Raw genomic sequence first — 27080 nt, forward strand, 5'->3', positions numbered from 1 at the left:
CTTCAAAATTATTAATACACATAAACCTCCATTTTGATTCGCTATGCGAATGCAGTAACCCAGGGGGGAAATCGGTACATGTAATTCACAAGCATTCTGATTGGTCAGTGATCAAAGAAAGTCTCAGATGGCCAATTATAAGTGACCTCCGGATGGCGCAATTTTTGCATGATTGCTTGATATGCGAGCGTTTCTTCTGATTAACTACAATGATTTCATCTTTTCGTGTATGTTATTAATAAGTAATCACATGATTTTTCTCGTGCAATTTGGAATCAATTCAATTCAATTTCAATATAGTAATTTTTTCAAAGTTTCTTCACTAAATTTTTTTTAACCAGTAATTGTTTTCAGACTACGCATTACACGAGCCCATGTGCTTGCCCATACAAAACATTTTGCATTTACCATTGACAATCACAGAGACATTTGCGCTCATTGCTGTTCCCACAGTGTTATTAACCATGCATTTAAAGACAAACTCTCCTCCAGTGGACATTGTCCTGGTCCAAACTCCCGTGCTGCTGATTTCCTGAACCATGTTTTCATTTTCATACAAGTGATACGTATGAACCATAGGGTTACTATAAGCTGAACAGTTGAAGGTGATGGAAGTACCGTTGCAGACTGTTGCTTCGCTGACAAATAACTGGACCATCTCCGGTTTAACTAAAATGAAGGAGAAGAGTCACTTACTTAGCATTTTCAAGTAACGAAAAAAATGGGCTAACTAAATATTGCCCAAGACTTTAAAAACTGTGAAATGAAGAGAAATGGAGACTTCACTTAGTGAGGGTAGCATGTAGTAGGCAGAGGATAATGAAGGTAATGTGAAGTGCTACTTTTCTACCCATGCAGACCATGTGAGCGTTACCCCTACTAATGGGAATGGACAGAGAAAAAATCTGATCAGGGTGGAAATTGAACCAACAACCTTCTGGTTAGATCACCGTTGCTCTTCTGACTGAGCTACAAGGTCAGACGAGATCGGGCCGTGGAAATTTAAGATGTCAATGTCACGGCAATGAACTTGTACAAGTACAAGTCTGTTGATATATAAGTGCTACTCGGTCAACGTTTGGAAAACGTAACCCTTTCTTGTACTTGTACAAATTCATCTCCGTGACATTACATCTTGAATTCCCATGGCCTGATCCCATCTCACCTTAGCTTGTAGCTTAAATCGTAGCTCAGTCGGTAGAACAGCAGTGATCTAACCCGAAGGTCAAGGGTTCAATTCCCACCCGGGTCAGAGTTTTCTCTGTCCTTGTGTGGGCCCATTCCCATTAGTAGGGTTAACGCTCACATGGTCTATATGGGAATAAGAATAGCACATCAGATTATCCCCTAATAGTATAGTTTAATGAACTTGTGGCTCTCAATCAGACCTGGGGCTACTTTGCCGAAAGTCCCAAAAACTTTTAAGGCCCGGAAAGCCATTTGTGGAACTGCCAACTCCTTGCTTTGTAAAGCCGATCTTTTAACATGTTTTCAAGGCAACGAAAAGCAAAATGACTGTGAAGTTTGATGACTTAAATCCTCGCTGTTCTTGAGATGCGGAGAGAATTGTGGCACCCGCAAATAGCCCGTAAAGTATCGGGACTTTCGAGAAACGGGCCCCAGACCACAACACCAGGAACTCCGTTCCCTGCCCTTTTCGATCAGTGTCTGGAATATATAACTTCCCATAGAGCTTTTGCAACAAAGGCTGTGAGACGGGTCCTGCGGTTTATAGTCCTTATCCGAGAAGACTTGAAAGTCTAACCATTTGCGGATGTAATTTCAAAGCCAGCAATTTCTCCTCAGTTATTTTAAGACCCTGAGTGTTACTCCGGCCGGGGTTGAGCTCATGGCCTCCCGCATGGAAGCATGGTGCTCAACTAACTGCTAAGTTACTTTGCCTTTTAATTAAATGATCATTCTAAATGTTTTAAAGATAACTTACACAACACATCAATTTCTACAGACTCGAAAGCATTGCCACATAGATTGCTTGCTTCACATCTGTATTCTCCTGCTTCAGTCCTATTGATATATGTGAAAAGCAACTCCGCTGCATTGGTACGCTCTCCGGCACTAGTCTTGACCCAAGATACAGTTAGTGGTGGGGTGCCAGTTGCTTCGCACAATAATGTCAGGTTTTCCCCTTCAAGTTTCTTTTTCTTCGTAAATGGACGGATGGATGAAGGCTCTAAATAGAAATTGCGCAAAAATTAGTAACATAACATAAGCTACAACTTGACATGCAAGTTACTATTAAAGCCAAATTGTGTGCCAGTACACTGTGGTTTCCATAAAATTTGAAGTTGGCAGATAGTTTGAGTAGGTAACCGACTGCTGTCATTATTAAAATTAAAAAAAAAAATTATGTCTTTAACTACTTCAATTTAGGGGGAAAGTAGCCCATTTCTCTGAGTGAGGTACCTGATGACTACTGTCAGCTATCGTTAATTATCAGTGAAACCACTAAGTAAAGGGTCCCTTGCTGGTTACATATGAGTAATTATGCAACTTTGTGTACATTCCAGTTCTTTTATTTTACATGTTCTTTTTTTGTCAGCTATCGTTAATTATCAGTGAAACCACTAAGTAAAGGGTCCCTTGCTGGTTACATATGAGTAATTATGCAACTTTGTGTACATTCCAGTTCTTTTATTTTACATGTGCTTGTTTTGTCTTCATTAACTCAAGTGTCACTTGGACTTTCCTGTTAAGATCCCAGGCGAGTTTATTTGTAGAAACGTTAACTTTCCAAATGTACACAGCCTGATAGGTAAAGACAATTTTTCACTTTCGAAATTATTGTGACAGTATACAGTATAATCGGTTTTTTTTTTCTCTGACACAGCTTTTCTTTGCAAAAAGACTTTTTCTTACCATTGACAGTAACAGACACATCCGTGCTCCTTGCTGTTCCGATGGTGTTATTAACAATGCATTTGTAGTCAAATACTCCTCCGGTTGCCATTGTTATGTTCCAAATTCCCGTTCGGCTGGTTTCATTGACCATAGTTCCATTTACATACAACTCGTAGGTATGTACTTCAGGGTTGCTGTAAGCTGAGCAGTTGAACACTATGAAGTACTCACGGCAGACTGTTGTTGCGCTTGGATCTAATAGAACCATCTCTGGTTCGACTAAAACGAAAGCAAAAGGTTTTTTTCTTTTCCTTTTTTTTTTGTAAAGTGCGTCAAGAGATTCAATAAAATTTGCAGATGATGGCTGGTTTGAGGTGAGTTACTGACTGTTGTCAACAATTAAAGGGCTTTTAAACTAACGGCCTCTTTTCCAGGGGTGTCTGTGGGCACGCCATCTTTAAAACAACGCTCCCATAGCTCAAATGCAAAATTGACGATCATGTTTAGACGAATTTACGTTGGTAGTGTCCAAATAAGATTTAAGAAGCTGTTCTTACTTCGCTTCAATTTAGGGTAAAAGTAGCTCACTTCCCTCAGTGAAGTAGCCGATGCTTTTCTCCGGGTGTCGGTCCTTAGTGAAACCACTGATGACTGCCACAAAAACAGTCTTGATAACTGAAGGTTTCCATGGCTACGTACAGTGTAACCAGAAGTGATAAAGAGGGAAGCCATTTCTAATGCTCATATATTTTCACCTGACTTAAGCTAAAAAGGGCATCCCTTTCAAAAGCTATATCTAGAATTTACTGCTAATCTTCGCTTTTCTACAAATTTAATGTAGGTTAATTTTCAAAGTAAAATGTGGCTGAGATGTCAAGTTTTTGTTTTTGTTTTTTTGTTTTTTTGTCTTAAACACATTTCCCGACCCTGCTAGAATCATCATTTCTCACCATTGAGGGTGGCTTTTTTTGCTCATGACTTCAACGATGGTCAAAATCTTCATAGTCTCTTCTGGATCAGCTTGTTTGTTAAGTATCTTGAAAATATTACGTTCTCTGTTTTATTTCAATATTGGTAATTCAATAAGTATACGAAATCGTATGAACGCGAGTTCAGAGTAGTTAAATGTGATGGAATGTTCAGGGCACACTGTTCTTAGCGTGCGAGCAAGCTGTCCAAAGCGAGGCGGGGCGGGGAAAGAAAAGCTTGCAACGATCACTGTAAGATTTTCATTTCCACTTTGCCTGAGATAAGCGACATAAATATCATTGGCAGAAAAAAAATGACGTCCGTTGATTAATGACGGCCCAGGATGGTTTCGCGGAAAATTTATCATGGCGATGCTTTTAGCGTAACTCTTCTGGTTCTGTCGGCAAGCACCAAGATTACTCCGAGGCAAAACGGGGCGAGGAAGAAAACCAGTTTCTCCTTCCATATGAGAGATTACTGTCAACTGTGCGGGGGTTGTTTTAAGATTCAATATGGAAACATGATTCACCATAAATCTTTCACTACATCACAACATTATTCAACAGTATATCCGAAAATTGGTTGAAAAAAAATGCCTAAATAAATCATCAGCTCCTTTCTTCTTAATTTTCGGAAGGGCCAGAAAAATTCAATACATAGGAGTTCCCAGGTGAAAGACTCGTTCTGACCACTCCTTTATTTTTTTCTTCGTAGTCCCTAGTTCAACTTCTCGTCCGCACTTGTAAATAGCCAACTGATTTGCCTCCGGCCAGTTGAGATTTTTAACAATTGTTGTTTTTGTGTTCTGCCGTGTTTCATTGGCCCTGAAAAGCCCCTATGGTGAATAGTCAATTAACCATGTCTTGTATTGTAAACATCAGAGAACGCTTGGCTATATAACAATGATATGAAAATCGGCAATTACTTCCATCAGTCACAGAGAAAATTCGAAGCTAGCAATCCCAATTGCAATAAAACCGTTGAGATTACAATTTGCCAGTCCACGTTTTCACCGTATAGCTCTCATCAACAACAATCAATCGAACACTGTTGTGCAGGATAAATGAAGAATCCTTTAACAACTCCCTAATTTCCATTACAAGCTCCGGCGAAGTGAACAAAATATGAAACGCGCGTAGTTTCAGTTCTTCGATGCCCTGAACGTGACAATAGCTTATGCCTAGCGACATTGCCTCCGCCATTTGGTCTTTGATTATGCTATGCAACGGGTAAATAACAAATGTACAAGGGCATGACAATATTGAAGTGTCAGTCTTTGTTTCGAGTTGTCCTTTCGCGCTAACGAAACACTAGAATACTAAACTCTTCCCGTAACTCGTAATCGTCCGCAATGTTGTCCAAAACCAAGTTTGCATGATCAGCTGTTAAAGTGACAGGCAGATGTCACGTTTTTGGTTTGTGGGTAAAAATAAGCTCTCCTCTCCCCTCCCCGCCTCGCTTTGGAGAGCTTGCTTGCAGGCTACACTGTTCTTTCCACGAAAAAAAGTACCTTGTTCCTTTTCATCACAAAGTCAACTAAGTATCTCAAAATAGCAAAAAAACCTTAGATCCTTCATTTGCAATAAGCTAAAAAAGTGACTTACAATGCACGTGAATGGTTGTAGATTCCGTGGCATTCCCACATGGATTGGTTGCTTTGCATCCGTATTCTCCAGTTTGAGATCTAGTGATGTTTGTAAATATCAACACATTCCCAAGCGGTGGTTGGTCATTGCTGACATTTATCCAAGAAACAAGTGGTTCAGGAATGCCAGATGCATTGCAGAGAAGAGTCACATTGCCGCCTTCTCTTACGACTTTGTCCTGACTAGTTTGTATAGATGAAGACACTGGAAATCAAAGATGAATCTCATGTTTTTGTTTTTGTTTTGTTTTTTTTTCGAACGTACTACTTTACACACAGTGTTTTTTTAAAACTTATATTGAACAATGCACATTCCTTTACTTTATAATTGTGACAAGTGGAACTATACTGTAATAAGAGGCTACGGGTAGACTACACTTTGGTCGAAGGATTTTAAGCCGATTTCCTTGTAAGTTCACAATGTTATAGTTGTTAACATTTAGAACCGTTGGTTACGGCATTGGTTCCAATTAAACCAGTAAACAGATGCTTTACAACTTTCTCCAATGGCATTTAAATTAATTAGCAATTTTTTTTCTTAACAATACCAGAAGAATTGTGTAATTAGGCCGATTCACATTAAAATTGTCAAACACCTGCTAAAGTGTTATATAGTCAAAACGCCAAAGCATACCGTTTTAAATCATCACTCCAAGTATTTTATTCTGCTAAAGGATTATTCAATGGTAGCCGCTTCGGGCATGACTGCGTTAATCCCAATGTGACTACACCTAACTCAGGTAACTACAGAAGAACAATTACTTAGGAGTTTCACTCTTACAGTAAATTATTGTTAATAATACATGCATATACCAGTTTTCCGATAATTTATCATCTTTTTACCCTTTCCAAAGGATCTTTACTCACCATTGGTAGTAACAGACGCAGTTGCGCTCATAGCTGTCCCAACAGTGTTATTCACCATGCACCTATAGACAAATACTCCTCCAATTTCCATTGTTTTGTTCCACACTCCGGTACTGCTTATGCCAAAAATAATAACATTATTCTCAAGAAGCTGATAATTTAGTTCTGTGGGGTTCGCAGTTTCAGCTGAGCAATTAAAAGAGATGGTTGTTCCATTACAGACTACGTCTTCACTAACATGTAACTGGATTCCCTCTGGTGGGTCTATGATAAAGACCAAAAAAATGTTAGTACAGTTCTCTGACTAAACAACGTAAAAAAATATCATAATTAAGTATAGAGTAAACAACCGCATATAAGAACACTCTTTTTCAGGTTTAAGGCTGATCGTGTTCTTATTTGAGGGGTGGTTAGTGACAAATCAACCTGAAAGTGTTATTAAAATGTTCTTAAAATGGGTTTCAGAAATACTTCAAATTATATATTACTAGAGGTTACAGTGCTGTTTTGTAATAGAATTTGTAGTTTGTAAATGTCCTAAACACCATAGTACTTTGATATAAATTACTGTACTGTATTGTTTCCTTATCCTAATGCCCTTTCCCTCTGTATTAAGAATATGTTTTATTTATCAGGCTGAATTTGTTCTTTTTTATATGGTGCTTAATTGCCCAAATTTCAGCCATCGTAAAAGACCGGCCACCATAGGTCTTAAGATTAAATCTAGGTTTAAAAAGCAACAATTTGTTTGAAGACCGTAAGGATCTATTTGGTGTGTAAGGTTTTATGAGCTCAGTGATATAATCAGGTGCTGAACCATGAAGAGCCTTGAATGTAATGACAGCAATTTCAAAAGTGATCCTCTGTTCAATAGGGAGCCAAGAAAGCTGGATAAGCAAAGGAGTTACATGTTCATCTTTTCTTGCAAAGTTCACAGATTTCTCCAGACGTTTTCCAGAGTTTCTGGATTTTTTTTTTTTTTTGGTCATAATGTTGTGGTCAGTGCTATCACTGGTAGAAACTTATCACTTTACGGTACATTCATCCAAGATTATTGCGGTACAACATGTTAAAAGAAATAAAACAAAAGTTTAAGTAAATAAATCACACAGGCAAAATTTCCTTAAGATTTAGACTTTTCTTAAATCAATTTTCTCCTTTGTGCATTACAAATACTTTCTTAATGTACTATTTATGTTGATAACTTACACTGCACATCAATTGTTGCAGACTCTAAAGCACTACCACATAAATTCCATGCTTCACATCTGTATTCTCCAGCTTCACTCCTACTAATATTTCTAAAAACTAACTCAGTTCATTTTCTACGCTGTCCATTACTAGTCTTGACCCAAAACACAGTTGGTAGTGGGACACCAGTTGCATGACATGACAAAGTCAAATTTCCTCCTTCGGCGATCACCTCATTGGGAATTGATATAATAAATGAAGACACTGAAAGAACAGCCAAAAATCATCCATTTTAAATAACCTCTCAAACATTACATGATTGTGTCTATGTTATGGTAATTAACTACATTTTTTAAAGAACTTGTTAATTTGTTAAACTTAACTGATTAGAGTGTAATGTGAAGTGCAAGGTTTCTCCTCCATATGAACCATGGTCCACACAAGGACACAGAAAAACTCTGACCAGGATAGGAATTGCACGCACGACCTTCGGGTGAGATCACCGCTGCTCCACCGACTGAGCTAAAAAGTCAGACGGGAGCAGGCCGTGGGAACTGAAAATGTTAAAGTCGCGGCAATAAACATGTACAACTGCAAGGAAGGATTACGTTTTTGCAAACGTTTGCCGCGTAGCACTTATATTTGAACAGACGTTACTGATTAGAGTGTAATGTGAACCATGTGAGCGCTAGCCGTACTAATGGAAATGGGCCCACACAAGATTTCCTTTACCTAACGGAAACAACCTATGGTGAGCGTAATTCAAATGTTGAAATTCTTTGCTCTGGGGTTAAGAATTTGTTCAACGTAAATTTAAAGTTAATCTCTTCGCGACTGCGGATAATAATGTTTTCGTAATAATGTACCGGAAAGGCCACGAAATGTTCCAAGTTAGTCCAATGTAGGATGAAGTTAGTCCTCTTCTTACTATGGTACAGTAGGTGCCGGCAATCCCTTAATTGTTATATTCTTTAAAGCAAGTCACAATGTATTAAGAAACATGGTTGATTTCAAAACCTGGAAATTTGTTATAATGAACCTACTAATTAATTAGTAAAAGCAGTTGATTCATTTTTTGCACTGGCTGTCTTTCCAGTTCATCTCTAAATTGGTACATTTCCCAAAACTCAACTTATAAAAAAGAAGCCTCCTCAATTTAACACTTTATCGGTATCATCGTTATACTAGATGCAACTAAATCCATTTTGGACCAAAAATATCATTGCCATTATCACCATTGTAATAGTCCTCGTTAATTTTTACCATGGCAATTAAATCTTTTCAATGCAAGCTTTGCATTTACCATTAACAGTAACAGCTACTGTCCTACTGTCAGGTCCCAACGCATTATTTGCCACACATGTGAAATAAAAAACTCCTCCAGTTGTCATTGATCTGCTCCAATTTCCAAAACCGTTGCTATCAATCACGACGCCATTCACATACAACAGGTACGCATATACCGCAGGGTTACCAACAGCGGAGCAGTTCAAGGTGACTAAATTATTCTGACAGACTGTAGTTGCATTTGCCACAAAACCAACAATCTCTGCCTTGACTAAAATGAAATTAAAACATTTTAACACAAAAATTGCAAGTGTTATTTTTATCATTTTAATAAAGAAACATCATTATTCTTATCGCTCGGAGTGCAATATTTTGTTTATAAGTACTGTGAGGGGATCTAAAATAATTTTGTTTTGTGACATATCTCCTAGAAAGTCGTCACAGTACGGATTAAGCATGTACTGTACATGTATGTATTCGTAAGATGCAATAGATCTTTTTATAGTGATTCTGAATATGGCACATTTAAATAAATACAAATTAATGCCTCTTGACATGATTCCTCAGTAAACCATTGGCTGAAATGCCAATAATGGACAGAATTAAAGGAACATTACAGCAGTTTACAAATCCCCCTCACCCGAAATTAAATCACTTTGTATGTGCTCCGAAAGTGCATATCTCTTTGTACTACACATGGAGACAACGACCAATCTGTCTCACATATTGCAGCAAATTCTCACTTAATGTGTCAAGACAGCTATATCTAAAGACAAAAATCACAGGGCCACATGTTGGAAAAAAGAGACAGATTCAGTACTACATCAATGTTGTGTTTTTCATTCGTTAAAAACTATTTTGCCTTCAATTTTGCTAAATTTCCAAATTGAAATCGTGTACTTTACAGTCACAATCGTAAGGGTGACTACAGTCCATAGTAATCGTTAATTAGCGGGACTCTTAAGGGTGATGTAGACCGACGTTTTGACAATGATTCTGAGCGAAAGTCATCGGCATAGTCACTCTTGGATTTGAAGCAATTACCACAACTTTACATTATAATTAAACAAAGCTTGCTAACTCAACCCTTTTTGCAAAAAACACATTTTTGTAAAGAATTTATCCAGTCTTTTTGTATTTTTTTTTTTGTCATAATGTTGTTGTAAGTGCTATCGTGCTATCGCTGGTAGAAACTTATCAGTTTACTGTATGATCCTCCAAGATTATTGCAATACAAGATATTTAAAGTAAAGAAATCAAACAAAATTTTATTTACTATTTATTGCCTTGTGGTTTTCGATATCCTTTCATTTTCTATCATGAGTAACTATTACTGGTACCTTCTTACTGTACTAACTATGTTTGTAATCATTAATTTCATCATTTTTATAGACGCAGATGACTTACACTGTACGTCAATTGTCGCAGACTCTGAAGCATTGCCACATGGATTCCATGCTTCACATCTGTATTCTCCAGATTCATTCCTGCTAATATTTCTAAAAACTAACTCAGTTTCATTTGTAGGCTGTCCATTACTAGTCTTGATCCAAAACACAGTTGGTGGGGGGATACCAAATGCTTGACATGACAAATTCACATTTCCTCCTTCAGTGATCACCTCATTGGAAATTGGTATAATGGATGAAGACACTGAAAGAACAGCCAAAAATGATCTACTTCAATGCCCTCTAAAACATTACGTGATTGTGTCCATGCTATGGTAATTAACTGAAGGAAGAAGTTAAAGAGTCATCTGGAATGTGCATCGTCGCCACTATCATCTTATGTTGATTTACTAAACTTACAAACAAAAACTGCATGTCAGACGAAGTACATGTACAGAAACGAAGTCTGAGCAGTATACAGAGGCTGTGCATGTTTTAGCATGAGCCGTGCATTATTAAAGATCAATCAATTCTGAAAATCAGAGCAACTGAAGTAAACATTAAAAACTTTTGTTGGACTCGCTTAAACTTCGTCGTACATGTACGAAAATAATCATGATCGGATGTAACCACGTCCCCTCATTTTTAGGCAGCCAAAGAAGAAGCTTCAGGAGGTTTAAGTCCCTTATCTTTATTAAAAGGCTATTTTTGTTTATAATTAAAATAAAGGTTTTCTTTGTTGAACAGAAAAAACCTAAGGTGAGCGAGTAAAATGTTGAAATTCATAGCTCCCAGGTTTAGAATTTCTTCAACGTAAATTTAAATTTAATGTCTTTGCCACAGCAGCATAATAACATTTTAGGTGGTAATGCTCAAGCAAGGTACATGTAGTTTTCCAACTTCGTCCAATGCACAAGGAAGTTAACGTTCCAAGTTAGTCCTTCACCTACTGCGGCCCAGTAGGTGCAGGGTGAGGCAATCCCTTAAAATCCATAGTCTTTAAATCAAGTCACAATGTATTTAGGAAAATGGTCGATTCCAAAACCTGGCAAGTTGTTATACTGAGCCCGCTAAATAATAAGTAACAGTATTAATTTCTTGTACTGGCTCTCTTTCCCGTTTATCTCTGAATTCTCTACCTTTCCCACAACTCCATTTATTTAAAAAAAAAAAACCATTTCTCTGAATGACGAATAAAATAGAAGAATCCTACATTTGAAAATTTATCCCTGTAACCATTGTTCTACTAGTTGCAGCTAAATCCCTTTTGCTTCCAATGATAAATATACCATTGTCATTATCAACATCGTAAGAGTCCTCGTATTTTTTTGTTATTGCTACTAAAGTAAGTCCTTACAATGCAAGCTTCGCATTTACCATTAACAGTAACAGCTACTGTCCTCCTGTCAGTTCCCAACGTATTATTTGCCACACATGTGAAATAAAAAACTCCTCCAGTTGTCATTGATCTGCTCCAATTTCCAAAACCGTTGCTATCAATCACGACGCCATTCACATACAACAGGTATGTATCTACTGCAGGGTTACTAGCAGCTGAGCAGTTGAAGCTGACAACATCATTCCGACAGACAGTTGTTGCATTTGCCATAAAATCAACAATCTTTGCTTTGACTAAAATGAAATTAAAACATTTTACAATGGCTTAGCACAAAGAGTACAAGTATTATTTTTATCATTATTATCAACAACATAATTATTCCTATCGCTCGGAGTGCAATACCTTGTTTATAAGTACTGTGAGGGACTCTAATATAATTATGTTTCTTGCAAATTTCCTAGAAAGTCGTCAGAGTACGGATTAAGCGTGTACTGTACATGCATGTATTCGTAAGATGCAATAGATCTTTTTACGGTGATTTTGATTATGGCACATATGAATAAATACAAATTAATGCCTCCTCACATGATTGCTCAGTAAACTATTGGCTGAAATGCCAATAATTGACAGAATTAAAGGAACATTACAGCAGTTCACAAATCCCCCTCACTCGAAATTAATTATAAATCACTTTGTGTGTGCTTCAAAAGATTATATCTCTTTGTACTACACATGGAGTCACCGACCAATCTGTCTCACATATTGCAGCGAATTCTCACTTAATGTGTCAAGACAGCTATATCTAAAGATAAATTAAAAGTCACAGGGCCACATGCAGGAAAAAAAGAGACAGATTCAGTACTACATTAATATTGTGTTTTCCATTCGTTAAAAACTATTTTTGTTCAATTTTGCTAAATTTCCAAATTGAAATCTTGTACTTTACAGTCAAAATCGTAATGGGACTGTAGTCCTTAGTAATCCTTAATTAGCGGGACTGTTAAAGGTGATGTTGACCGACGTTTTGACAATGATTCTGGGCGAAAGTCATCGGCATAGTCACTCTTAGATTTAAAGCAATTATCACAACTTTACATTATAATAAAACAAAGCTTGGCAACTCAACCCTTTTTACAAAAATCACATTTTTGTAAAGAATTTATCCAGCGTTTTTGTTTGTTTGTTTTTGTTATAATATTGTTGTAAGTCCTATCATCGATAGAAACTTATCAGTTTACTGTATGATCGTCCAAGATTATTGCAATACAACATAAATAATATAAAGAAATCAAACAAAAAAATTTGAAGTGAATGAATCGCGCAAGCAAAATTTCTATTATTTATTGACTTGTGGTTTGACATATCCTTTTATTTTATATCATGAGTGAATATTACTGGTACTTTCTTACTGTACTAACTATTTTTGTAACCATTACTTTCATTTTTATAGAGGCAGATGACTTACACTGTACGTCAATTGTTGCAGACTCTGAAGCATCGCCACATGGACTCCTCGCTTCACATCTGTATTCTCCAGAGTCACTCCTTCTAATATTTATGAAAACTAACTCAGTTCCATTTGTACGCTCTCCATTACTAATGCTGACCCAAAACACAGTTGGTGGAGGGATACCAGTTGCATGACATGACAAATTCACATTTCCTCCTTCGGTGATCACCTCATTTGAAATTGGCATAATGGATGAAGACACTGAAAGAACAGCCAAAAATAATCTACTTTAATGCCCTCTAAAGCATTACGTGATTGTGTCCATGCTATGGTAATTAACTAAAGGAAGGAGTTAAAGAGTCATCTGGAATGTGCATCATCACCACCATCATCTTATGTTGATTTACTAAACTTACAAACAAAAACACAATGTCTTTACTGCATGTCAGACTAAGTACATGTACAGAAACGAAGTCTGAGCAGTCTACAGAGGATGTGCATGTTTTAGCATGAGCCGTGCATTATTAAAGATCAATCAATTCTGAAAACCAGAGCAACTAAAGTAAACATTAAAAACTTTTGTTGGACTCGCTTAAACTTCGTCGTACATGTACGAAAATAATCATGATCGGATGTAACGACGTACCCTCATTTTTAGGCAGCCAAAGAAGAAGCTTCAGGAGGTTTAAGTCCCTTATCTTTATTAAAAGGCTATTTTTGTTTATAATTAAAATGAAGGTTTTCTTTGTTGAACAGAAAAAAACCTAAGGTGAGCGAGTCAAATGTTGAAGTTCATAGCTGCCAGGTTTAAAATTTCTTCAACGTAAATTTTTTATTTTATGTCTTTGCCACACCAGATGAAAAAAAACATTGTTGGTAATAATGTTCAAGCAAGGTACATGTAGCTTTCCAAATTCGTCCAATGTACAAAGAAGTTAACGTTTTAAGTTAGTCCTTTACCTACTGCGGCACAGTAGGTGCAGGGTAAGGCAATCCATTAAAATCCATAGTCTTTAAATCAAGTCACAGTGAATTTACGAAAATGGTCGATTCCAAAACCTGGCAAGTTGTTATACTGAGCCCACTAAATAATAAGTAACAGTATTAATTTCTTGTACTGGCTCTCTTTCCCGTTTATCTCTGAATTCTCTACCTTTCCCACAACTCCATTTATTTGAAAATAAACATTTCTCTTAATGACGAATAAAATAGAAGAATCCTACATTTGAGAATTTATCCCTGTAATCATTGTTCTACTAGTTGCAGCTAAATCCCTTTTGCTTCCAATGAGAAATATACCATTGTCATTATCACCATCGTAGGAGTCGTCGTTCTTTTTCATTATTGCTGCTAAAGTAAGTCCTTACAATGCAAGCTTCGCATTTACCATTAACAGTAACAGCTACTGTCCTCCTGTCAGTTCCCAACGTATTGTTTACCACACATGTGAAATTGAACACTCCTCCAGTTGTCATTGATCTGCTCCAATTTCCAAAACGGTTGCTATCAGTCACGACGCCATTTACATACAACAGGTATGTATCTACTGCAGGGTTACCAGCAGCTGAACAGTTCAAAGTGACAAGATCATTCTGACATACAGATGTTGCATTTGCCATAAAATCAACAATCTTTGCTTTGACTAAAATGAAATTAAAACATTTTACAATGGCTTAACACAAAGAGTACAAGTATTAGTTTTATCATTAATATAAACAACATCATTTCTCCTATCGCTCGGAGTGCAATACCTTAATTATAAGTACTGTGAGGGGATCTAATATAATTATGTTTCTTGCAAATTTCCTAGAAAGTCGTTAGAGTACGGATTAAGCGTGTACTGTACATGCATGTATTCGTAAGATGCAATAGATCTTTTTACGGTGATTTTGAATATGGCACATATGAATAAATACAAATTAATAACTCCTCACATGATTGCTCAGTAAACTATAGGCTGAAATGCCAATAACTGACAGAATTAAAGGAACATTACAGCAGTTCACAAATCCCCCTCACCCGAAATTAATTATAAATCACTTTGTGTGTGCTTCAAAAGATTATATCTCTTTGTACTACACATGGAGTCACCGACCAATCTGTCTCACATATTGCAGCGAATTCTCACTTAATGTGTCAAGACAGCTATATCTAAAGATAAATTAAAAGTCACAGGGCCACATGCAGGAAAAAAAGAGACAGATTCAGTACTACATTAATATTGTGTTTTCCATTCGTTAAAAACTATTTTTTGTTCAATTTTGCTAAATTTCCAAATTGAAATCTTGTACTTTACAGTCAAAATCGTAGGGGTGACTGTAGTCCTTAGTAATCCTTAATTAGCGGGACTGTTAAAGGTGATGTTGACCGACGTTTTGACAATGATTCTGGGCGAAAGTCATAGGCATAGTCACTCTTAGATTTAAAGCAATTATCACAACTTTACATTATAATTAAACAAAGCTTGCGAACTCAACTCTTTTTACAAAAATCACAATTTTGTAAAGAATTTATGCAGCGTTTTTGTCTTTCTTTTTTTTGTTACAAAATTGTTGTAAGTGCTCTTTTTGATAGAAACTTGTCACGTTTTTGTATGATCCTTCAAGATTATTGCAATACAAGATATTTAAAGTAAAGAAATCAAACAAAAAAATTTGAAGTAAATGAATCGCACAAGCAAAATTTCTATTATTTAGTGACTTGTGGTTTTAGATATCCTTTTATTTTACATCATGAGTGACTATTACTGGTACTTTCTTACTATACTATCTATGTTTGTAATCATCACTTTCATTTTTACAGACGCAGATGACTTACACTGTACGTCAATCGTTGCAGACTCTGAAGCATCGCCACATGGACTCCTCGCTTCACATCTGTATTCTCCAGCGTCACTCCTTCTAATATTTCTGATAACTAACTCAGTTCCATTTGTACGCTCTCCATTACTAATGCTGACCCAAAACACAGTTGGTGGAGGGATACCAGTTGCATGACATGACAAATTCACATTTCCTCCTTCGGTGATCACCTCATTTGAAATTGGCATAATGGATGAAGACACTGAAAGAACAGCCAAAAATGATCTACTTCAATGCTCTCTAAAACATTACGTGATTGTGTCAATGCTATGGTAATTAACTAAAGGAAGGAGTTAAAGAGTCATCTGGAATGTGCATCATCACCACCATCATCTTATGTTGATTTACTAAACTTACAAACAAAAACACAATGTCTTTACTGCATGTCAGACTAAGTACATGTACAGAAACGAAGTCTGAGCAGTATACAGAGGCTGTGCATGTTTTAGCATGAGCCGTGCATTATTAAAGATCAATCAATTCTGTAAATCAGAGCAACTAAAGTAAACATTAGAAACTTTTGTTGGACTCGCTTAAACTTCGTCGTACATGCACGAAAATAATCATGATCGGATGTAACGACGTACCCTCATTTTCAGGCAGCCAAAGAAGAAGCTTCAGGAGGTTTAAGTCCCTTATCTTTATTAAAAGGCTATTTTTGTTTATAATTAAGATCAAGGTTTTCTTTGTTGAACAGAAAAAAACCTAAGGTGAGCGAGTCAAATGTTGAAGTTCATAGCTCCCAGGTTTAAAATTTCTTCAACGTAACTTTTAATTTAATGTCTTTGCCACACCAGATAAAAAAAAACATTCTTGGTAATAATGCTCAAGCAAGGTACATGTAGCTTTCCAACCTCGTGCAATGTACAAGGAATGTAACATTCCAAGATAGTCTTCTACCCACTGCTGCACAGTAGGTGCAGGGTGAGGGAATCCATTAAATTTCATTTTCTTTAAATCAAGTCACAGTGTATTTAGGGAAATGGTCGATTCCAAAACCTGGCAAGTTGTTATACTGAGCCCGCTAAATAATAAGTAACAGTATTAATTTCTTGTACTGGCTCTCTTTCCCGTTTATCTCTGAATTCTCTACCTTTCCCACAACTCCACTTATTTGAAAATAAACATTTCTCTCAATGACGAATAAAATAGAAGAATCCTACATTTGAGAATTTATCCCTGTAATCACTGTTCTACTAGTTGCAGATAAATTCCTTTTGCTTCCAATGAGAAATATACCCTTGTCATTATCACCATCGTAAGAGTCCTCGTTATTTTTCGTTATTGTTACTAAAGTAAGTCCTTACAATGCAAGCTCGGCATTTACCATTAACAGTAACAGCTACTGTCCTCCTGTCAGTTCCCAACGTATTATTTACAACACATGTGAAAATTAGCACTCCTCCAGTTGTCATTGATCTGCTCCAATTTCCAAAACGGTTGCTATCAATCACGACGCCATTCACATACAACAGGTATGTATCTACCGCAGAGTTACCAACAGCTGAGCAGTCGAGGGTCACAATATCATTCTGACAGACGGTTGTTGCATTTGCCACAAAATCAACAATCTCTGCTTTGACTAAAATGGAAAAAAAAAGTTTTACAATAGGTCAACACAAAAAAGTACAAGTTATTATTATCATCATTAGTATTATTCTTATCGCTCAGAGTGCAATAGCTTGTTTTTAAGTACTGTAAGGGGATCTAATATAATTTTGTACTATAAATGTATGTATTCATAAGGTGCAATTGATCTTTTTACAGTGATTTTGAAAGTGGCACATGTGAATAAACACAAATTAATGCCTGTTTCCATGATTCTTCAGTAAAACATTCGCTGACATACCAATAATTGATAGAATTATAGGAAAATTACAGAAGTTCACTAGTCCCCCTCATCCGAAATTAAATCACTGTGTGTGTGTCCCGAAAGAGCATATCTCTTTTTAGCACACGCATGGAGTGACCGTCCAGTCTCTGTTACATGTCGGGGAGACGTCTAACAAAATTTGTCAAAACAGCCATCTCTTAAGATCAAAATCACATGGCCACATGCGGAAAGGACAGATTCAATAGTACAATAACTTCGTGTTTTCCATTCCTTAAAAAAAATTTTATTTTTATTTTGCTCAATTTGAACGTTTAACACTTATACTTTACAGTCAAAATCGCACGCGTGACTGTAGTCCTTAGTAGTCCTTAGTGGGACTGTTAAGGCTGACGTTGAGTGACGTTTCGACAGTCTCAGCGAAAGTTATCTTTATAGCCACTGTTCGATTTTAATCATTTACCACAATTTCATCTTATAACCAAACTAAGCTTGCTAACTCAACTCTTTTTGCAAAAATCACAACTTTGTAAAGCATTTTTCTACGGTTTTTGTTTTTTTCCTGATAATATTGTGCTCAGTGCTTTCACTGGTAGCAACTCATCAGTTTAATGTATGATCTCACAAAATTCCTGCAGTACGAGATGTTCAATGTAAAGAAATCAAACAAAAAAACTTTAAGTAAATGAATCGCGGAAGATATTTTTTTATTAGATACTGACTCGGGGTTTTCGATTTCTTTTTGTTTTCTATCGTGACTGTCTATTACTGGAAATTTATTAATGCACTTACTATGTTTGTAATCATTACTTTCATCTTCATAGACGCAGATGACTTACACTGTACGTCAATTGTTGCAGACTCCGAAGCATTGCCACATGGATTCCTTGCTTCACATCTGTATTCTCCTGCTTCACTTCTTCTAATATTTCTGATAACTAACTCAGTTCCATTTGTACGCTCTCCATTACTAATGCTGACCCAAAACACAGTTGGTGGAGGGATACCAGTTGCATGACATGACAAATTCACATTTCCTCCTTCGGTGATCACCTCATTTGAAATTGGCATAATGGATGAAGACACTGAAAGAACAGCCAAAAATCATCCATTTTCAATGTCCTCTAAAACAATACGTGATTCTGTCGATGTTATGGTATTTAAGTAAAGGTAGGAGTGGAAGAGTCATCTGGAATGTGCATCGTTATCATGGTCATCATCATCATCATCATCATCTCGTGTTAATTTAGTGTAAGATCCGTCAGTAATGACACAAGAGTATGGATAACACTGGTAATCAAGATTATATGGACCAAGAATCTGCTTACAAAAATGCCTAACCAAAACTTTAAACTTACAAACAAAAAACAATAGCTTTACAGAATGTCAGACAATGTACATGTATAGAAACGAAATCTAAGCAGACTACAGAGACTGTGTATGTTTTAGCCTAAAACATGCGGCATTGTAGATCAATCAATTTCGAAAATCACAGCAACTAACGTAATCATTCAAAAATTGTGTTGGACTCGCTCACAGTAGATCGGAAATGTACGAAAATAATACTGATCAGATGCAACCATGTACACTTATTTTCAGGCAACCCAAGAAAGAGCTCCAGGAAGTAGAAATCCATTATCTTTATTCAAATCTTTTTTTTTTTTTTCTAATTAAACTAAAGGTTTCGTTTGTCTAATAGAAAAAACAAACTAAGGTAAGCGATTCAAAAGTTAAAGTCCTTTTCTCCGAGGTTTAGAATTTCTTGAACGTGAATTTAAATTTAACTTCTTTGCCACACAAGATAATAACATATTTGAAATAATGTCCAAAGCAAGGTACATGTAACTTTCCAAATTCGTCCAATGTACAAGAAAGTTAACATTTCAAGTTATTCCTCTACCTACTGCGGTACAGTATGTGCAAGCAATCCTTTAAATTTCATTTTCTTTAATTGAAGTCACAGTGTATTGAGATACATGATATTGATGCCAAAACCTGGCAATTTGTTATAATAAATCCACTAAATAATAGGTAACAATATTAATTTCTTGCACTGGCTCTCTTTCCGGTTTATCTATGAATTCTCTACTTTTCCCACAACTCCACTTATTTGAAAATAAATATTTTCGGAATAACGAATAAAAAAGAAGAATGCTATATTTGAGACATTATCTGTATTATCATCTTTCTATTAGTTGCAGCTAAATCCCTTATTTTTCCAATGATAATGTAATATTGCCATTATCACCATTGTAAGAGTCATTATTATTTTTCATTAATGCTACTAAAGAAAATGCTTACAATGCAAGCTCGGCATTTACCATTAACAGTAACAGATACTGTGCTTCTGTCGGTTCCCAACGTGTTATTTGCAACACATGTGAAATTCAGCACTCCACCAGTTGTCAATTTTCGGCTCCAATTTCCAAAACGGTTGCTATCATCCACGACGCCATTCACATACAACAGGTAAGTGTCTATCGCAGGGTTACCAACAGCTGAGCAGTCCAAGGTGATAAAATCATTCTGACAGACGGTTGTTGCATTTGCCACAAAATCAACAATCTCTGTTTTGACTAAAATGAAAAAAAGAAAAACCAAAAAAAAAAAAAAAAGGTTTTACAATGGCTCATCACAAAAAAGTACAAGTATTATTATTGTCATCATGATTATTATTCTTATCGCTCAGAGTGCAATAGTTGGTTTTTAAGTACTGCATGGGGATCTAATATAATTATGTACTTTAAATGTATGTATTCGTAAGGTGCAATGGATCATTTTACAAGGATTTTGAAAGTGACACATGTGAATAAGTACAAATGAATGCCTCTTTTTATGATTCTTCAATAAACCATTCGCTGACATATCAATAATTGATAGATTTAAAGGAACATTACAGTGGTTCACTAGTCTTCCTCATCCAAAAATAAATCACTGTGTGTGTGCCCCGAAAGAGCATATCTCTTTTTAGCACACGCAGCGAGTGACCGTCCAGTCCTCCTTACACGTCGTGGAGATCTCTGACATAATGTGTCAAAACAGCCATATCTGAAGACCAAGATCACAGGGCCACATGCGGAAAAAGATTCAATAGTACATTATTTTCGTGTTTTCCATTCCTTAAAAACTATTTTTTCTTCAAATTTGCTCAATTTGAACATTTAACACTTATACTTAACAATCAAAATCGCACGGGTGACTGTAGTCCTTAATAGTCCTTCGTGGGTCTGTTAAGGATGATGTTGATTGACGTTTTGACAATCTCAGCGAAAGTTATCTTTATAGCCACTGTTGGATTTCAATCATTTACCACAATTTCGTCTTATAACCAAACTAAGCTTGCTGACTAAACTCCTTTTGCAAAAATCACAACTTTGTAAAGCATTTTTACAGTGTTTTTGCTTTTTTCTTCATAATATTGTGCGCAGTGCTATCACTGGTACCAACTTATTAGTTTACTGTGTGATCCCAAACAAATTATTCCAGTACAAGATGTTTAAAGTAAAGAAATCAAAGAAATAAACTTTAAGTAAATGAATTGTGGAAGGAATTTTTTATTAGATCTTGACTCGAGGTTTTTGATTTCGTTTTGTTTTCTATCATGACTGTCTATTACTGGTACTTTCTTACTGCACTTAGTATGTTTGTAATCATTACTTTAACTTTTATAGACGCACACGACTTACACTGTACGTCAATTGTTGCAGAATCTGAAGCATCGCCACATGGATTCCTTGCTTCACATCTGTATTCTCCAGCTTCACTTCTTCTAATATTTCTGAAAACTAACTCAGTTCCATTTGTACGCTGTCCATTACTAATCTTGACCCAAAACACAGTTGGTGGAGGGATACCAGTTGCATGACATGACAGAGTCAAATTTACTCCTTCGATGATCACCTTATTGGAAATTGGTTGAATGGATGAAGACACTGAAACAACAGACAAATATCATCCATTTTCAATGTCTACTAAAACAATACGTGATTGTGTCGATGTTATGGTATTTAAGTAAAGGTAGCAGTGGAAGAGTCAACTCGAATGTGCATCATCATCATCATCATTACCATCATCTCGTGTTAATTTACTGTAAGCTCAGTCAGTAATGACACGAGAGTATGGATAACACTGGTAATCAAGATTATATGGACCAAGAATCTGCTTACAAAAATGCCTAACCAAACCATTAAACTTACAAACAAAAAACAATGGCTTTACAGAAATGTCAGTCAATGTACATGTATAGAAACGAAATCTAAGCAGACTACAGAGACTGTGTATGTTTTAGCCTAAAGCATGTGGCATTGTACATCAATCAATTCCAAAAATCAGAGAAACTAACGTAATCATTCAAAAATTTTGTTGGACTCGCTCACAGTAGATAGGAAATGTACGAAAATAATACTGATCAGATGCAACCATGTACACCTATTTTCAGGCAACCCAAGAAAGAGCTCCAGGAAGTAGAAATCCATTATCTTTATTCAAATCTTTTTTTTTATTTTTTTAAATTAAGCTAAAGGTTTCCTTTGTCTAATAGAAAAAACAACGTAAGGTAAGCGATTCAAAAGTTAATGTCCTTTTCTCCTAGGTTTAGAATTTCTTGAACGTAAATTTAAATTTAACGTCTTTGCCACACAAGATAATAACATTTTTGAAATAATGTCCAAAGTAAAGTACATGTAACTTTCCAAATTCGTGCAATGTACAAGGAAGTTAACATTTCAAGTTATTCTTCTACCTACTGCGGTACAGTATGTGCAAGCAATCCTTTAAATTTCATTTTCTTTAAATGAAGTCACAGTGTATTGAGGAACATGGTATTGATGCCAAAGCCTGGCAACTTGTTATAATGAACCCACTAAATAATAAGTAATAATATTAATTTCTTGCACCGGCTCTTTTTCCGGTTTATCTATGAATTCTCTTTATTTCACACAACTCAACTTATTTGAAAATCAACATTTCTCGGAATAAAAAATCAAAAAGAAAAATGCTATATTTGAGTCATTATCTGTATTATCATCTTTCTACTAGTTGCAGCTAAATCCCTTTTTCTTCCAATGATAATGTAATATTACCATTATCACCATCGTAAGAGTCATTGTTAATTTTTCATTAATGCTACTAAACAAAGTGCTTACAATGCAAGCTCGGCATTTACCATTAACAGTAACAGCTACTGTGCTCCTGTCTGTTCCCAACGTGTTATTTGCAACACATGTGAAGTTTAGCACTCCTCCAGTAGTCATTGATCGGCTCCAATTTCCAAAACGGTTGCTATCATCCACGACGCCATCCACATACAACAGGTAAGTATCTATCGCAGGGTTACCAACAGCTGAGCAGTCCAAGGTGATAATATCATTCTGACAGACGGTTGTTGCATTTGCCACAAAATCAAAAATCTCTGCTTTGACTAAAATGGAAAAAGAATAAAACCAAAAAAAAAAAAGGTTTTACAATGGCTTAACACAAAAAAGTACAAATATTATTATTATCATCATCATTATTGTTCTTATCGCTCAGAGTGCAATAGTTTGTTGTTAAGTACTGTAAGGAGATCTAATATAATTATCTACTATAAATGTATGTATTCGTAAGGTGCAATTGATCTTTTTACACTGATTGTGAAAGTGACACATGTGAATAAATACAATACAAATGAATGCCTCTTTCCATGATTCTTCAGTAAACCATTTGCTGACATACAAATAATTGATAGAATTAAAGGAATATTACAGTCGTTCACTAGTCCCCCCTCATCCGAAATTAAATCACTGTGTGTGTGCCCCAAAAGAGCATATCTCTTCTTAGCACACGTATGGTGTGACCGTCCAGTCTCTGTTACATGTCGGGGAGACCTCTAACATAATGTGTCAAAACAGCCATATCTGAAGACCAAAATCACAGGGCCACATGCGCAAAAAAATGGACAGATTCAATATTACATTATTTTCGTGTTTTCCATTCCTTAAAAACTATTTTTTCTTCAATTTTGCTCAATTTAAACATTTAACACTTATACTTAACAGTCAAAATCGCAGAGGTGACTGTAGTCCTTAGAAATCCTTGGTGGGACTGTGAAGGATGATGTTGACTGACGTCAATCATTTACCACAATTTAATCTTATACCAAACAAAGCTTGTTAACTAAACTCTTTTGCAAAAATCACAACTTTGAAAAGAATTGTTTAGTGTTTTTGCTTTTTTCTTTATAATATTGTGCTCAGTCCTTAGAAGTCCTTGGTGGGACTGTGAAGGATAATGTTGACTGACGTTTTGACAACCTCAGCGGAAGTTATCTTTATAGCCACTGTTGGATTTCAATCATTTACCACAATTTCATCTTATAACCAAACTAAGCTTGTTAACTAAACTCTTTTGCAAAAATCACAACTTTGTAAAGCATTTTTACAGTGTTTTTGCTTTTTTCTTCATAATAATGTGCTCAGTGCTATCACTGGTAGCAACTTATTAGTTTACTGTGTGATCCCAAGCAAATTATTCCATTACAAGATGTTTAAAGTAAAGAAATCAAAGAAATAAACTTTAAGTAAATAAATCCCGCAACGAATATTTTTATTAGATATTGACTCGGGGTTTTCGATTTCGTTTTGTTTTCTATCATGAGTGTCTATTACTGGTACTTTCTTACTGCACTTGGTATGTTTGTAATCATTACTTTAACTTTTATAGACGCACATGACTTACACTGTACGTCAATTGTTGCAGACTCTGAAGCATCGCCACATGGATTCCTTGCTTCACATCTGTATTCTCCAGCTTCACTTCTTCTAATATTTCTGAAAACTAACTCAGTTCCATTTGTATGCTGTCCAGTGCTATTCTTTAGCCAAAACACAGTTGGTAGTGGGATACCAGTTGCATGACATGACAGAGTCAAATTTACTCCTTCGGTGATCACCTTATTGGAAATTGGTTGAATGGATGAAGACACTGAAACAACAGCCAAAAATCATCCATTTTCAATGTCTACTAAAACAATACGTTTTTTTTTCAATGTTATGGTATTTAAGTAAATGTAGCAGTGGAAGAGTCATCTCGAATGTGCATCATCATCGTCATCATCCTCATGATCATCATCTTATGTTAATTTACTCTAAGATCTGTCAGTGATGACACGATTGCGTGCATCACACTGGTAAACAGCATTATATGGACCAAGAAGCGGTTGCCAGAATGGTTAACCAATAACTTAAACTTACAAACAAGAAAAGAATATCTTTACAGCATGTCAGACAATGTACATGTACAGAGACGAAATCTGGACAGACTACAGAGACAGCGTATGTTTTAGCCTGAGCCATGCAGCATTGAAGATTAATCATTTCTGAAAATCAGAGCAACTAACGTAAACATTTAAAAATTTCGTTGCACTCGCTTACACTTGATCGGAAATGTACGAAAATAACCATGATCAGATGCATTCATGTACACTCATTTTCAGGCAGCCCAAGAAAGAGCTCCAAGAAGTTGAAATTCATTATCCATTATCTTTATTGAAAGGTCCTTTTTTTCTTTTTTTTTTTTTATTTTTTTATTTTGAAGGTTTTCTTTGTTTAACAGATACAATGTAAGGAGAGCGACTCAAATGTTATATTTCTTTGCTCCGAGGTTTGGAATCTCTGAAACGTAAATTTAAATTTAATGTCTTCGCCACACAAGATAATAACATTTTTGGCAATAATGTGCAAGCAAGGTACATTTAACTTTTAAAGTTCAGCCAATGCAGAAGAAGATAACATTTTAAGTTTTTCCTCCACCAACTGCGCAACAGTATGTGCAGGCAACCCCTTAAATTTATTTTCTTTAAATCAACTGACAGTGTATTGAGGAAAATTGTTGATTCCAAAACCTGGCAATACGTTTTAATGCACTGTTTTCTTGCACTGGCTCTCTTTCGGGTTTATCTATGAATTCTCTTCATTTCACACAACTCCACTTATTGGAAAATAAACATTTCTCGGAACGAAGAAAAAAAAAGAAAAATCCTATATTTGGGACATTATCTGTAGTATCATCCTTCTATTAGTTGCAGCTAATTTCTTTTTTTCTTCCAATGAAAACGTACCAAATGGTAAGAGTCATTGTTATTTTTCATTAATGCTACTAAACAAAGTGCTTACAATGCAAGCTCGGCATTTACCATTAACAGTAACAGATACTGTGCTCCTGTCAGTTCCCAACGTGTTATTTGCAACACATGTGAAGTTCAGCACTCCTCCAGTAGTCATTGATCGGCTCCAATTTCCAAAACGGTTGCTATCATCCACGACGCCATCCACATACAACAGGTAAGTATCTATCCCAGGGTTACCAACAACTGAGCAGTCCAAGGTGATAATATCATTCAGACAGACAGTTGTTGCATTTGCCACAAAACCAACAATCTCTGCTTTGACTAAAATGGAAAAAAGAAAAACAAAAAAAAAAAAAGGTTTTACAATGGCTCAACTCAAAAAAGTACAAGTATTATTACTATCATCATCATTATTATTCTTATCGCTCAGAGTGCAATAGTTTGTTTTTAAGTACTGTAAGGGGATCTAATATAATAATGTACTATAAATGTATGTATTGGTAAGGTGCAATTGATCTTTTTACAGTGATTTTGAAAGTGACACATGTAAATAAGTACAAATGAATGCCTGCTTCCATGATTCTTTAATAAACCATTCGTTGACATACCAATAATTGATAGAATTAAAGGAACATTACAATGGTTCACTAGTCTTCCTCATCCAAAATTAAATCACTGTGTGTGTGCCCCGAAAGAGCATAATCTCTTTTTAGCACACGCATGAAGTAACTGTCCAGTCTCTGTTATATGTCGTGGAGATCTCTAACATGTGTCAAAACAGCCATATCTGAAGAACAAGATCACAGGGCTACATGCGGAAAAAATGGGCAGATTTAATACTCTATTATTTCGTGTTTTCCATTCCTTAAAAACTCTTTTTTCTTCAATTTTGCTCAATTTGAACATTTAACACTTATACTTAACAGTCAACATCACACGGGTGACTGTAGTCCTTAGAAGTCCTTGGTGAGACTTTGAAGGATGATGTTGACTGACGTTTTGACAATCTCAGCGACAGTTATCTTTATAGCCACTGTTGGATTTCAATCATTTATCACAAGTTCATCTTAAAACCAAACTAACCTTGCTAACTAAACTCTTTTTGCAAAAATCACAACTTTGTAAAAAATTGTTCCAGTGTTTTTGCTTTTTTCTTCATAATATTGTGCTCAGTGCTATCACTGGTAGCAACTTATTAGTTCACTGAGTGATCCCAAACAAATTATTGCAGTACAAGATGTTGAAAGTAAAGAAATATAACCAAAAAAAAATTAAGTAAATGAATCGCG

General features: G+C 35.8%; 2 protein-coding genes across 2 annotated transcripts in view; both read right to left on the reverse strand.

The window, feature by feature from the left end:
- LOC138030712 (hemicentin-1-like) overlaps positions 1-27080 on the reverse strand; it is a 54896-nt gene that overhangs the window by 9933 nt on the left and 17883 nt on the right. The window contains exons 12-16 of the mRNA XM_068878591.1: positions 6341-6604; positions 5433-5678; positions 2878-3138; positions 1946-2191; positions 409-669 (exon numbers count right to left, since the gene is read on the reverse strand). Coding sequence (XP_068734692.1) covers positions 409-669; positions 1946-2191; positions 2878-3138; positions 5433-5678; positions 6341-6604 — 1278 coding nt within the window. The remainder of the gene's footprint in view (positions 1-408; positions 670-1945; positions 2192-2877; positions 3139-5432; positions 5679-6340; positions 6605-27080) is intronic.
- LOC138029504 (hemicentin-1-like) lies at positions 8803-26118 on the reverse strand. Its single transcript, XM_068877223.1, has 13 exons — positions 25858-26118; positions 24402-24647; positions 22852-23106; positions 21374-21619; positions 20009-20263; positions 18527-18772; positions 17184-17438; positions 15813-16058; positions 14383-14637; positions 13011-13256; positions 11584-11838; positions 10226-10471; positions 8803-9089 (listed from the first exon to the last, which is right to left on the reverse strand). Exons 1-13 carry the CDS (start codon positions 25943-25945, stop codon positions 8803-8805), a joined length of 3126 nt encoding a protein of 1041 aa, XP_068733324.1. The 5' UTR covers positions 25946-26118.

The sequence above is a fragment of the Montipora capricornis genome, chromosome 13 (genome assembly GCF_036669925.1).
Source record: "Montipora capricornis isolate CH-2021 chromosome 13, ASM3666992v2, whole genome shotgun sequence".
Taxonomy (NCBI): domain Eukaryota; kingdom Metazoa; phylum Cnidaria; class Anthozoa; order Scleractinia; family Acroporidae; genus Montipora; species Montipora capricornis.

Coding starts and splice junctions, on each gene's coding strand:
- LOC138029504 (XM_068877223.1), bottom strand. CDS start 25,945: ATGACTACTGGAGGAGTGCTGAACTTCACATGTGTTGCAAATAACACG. Junction 21,620..22,851: donor AGTAGCTGTTACTGTTAATG/GTAAATGCCGAG, acceptor CTGTTGTTTCAG/TGTCTTCATCCATTCAACCA. Junction 10,472..11,583: donor AGTAGCTGTTACTGTTAATG/GTAAATGCGAAG, acceptor CTGTTCTTTCAG/TGTCTTCATCCATTATACCA.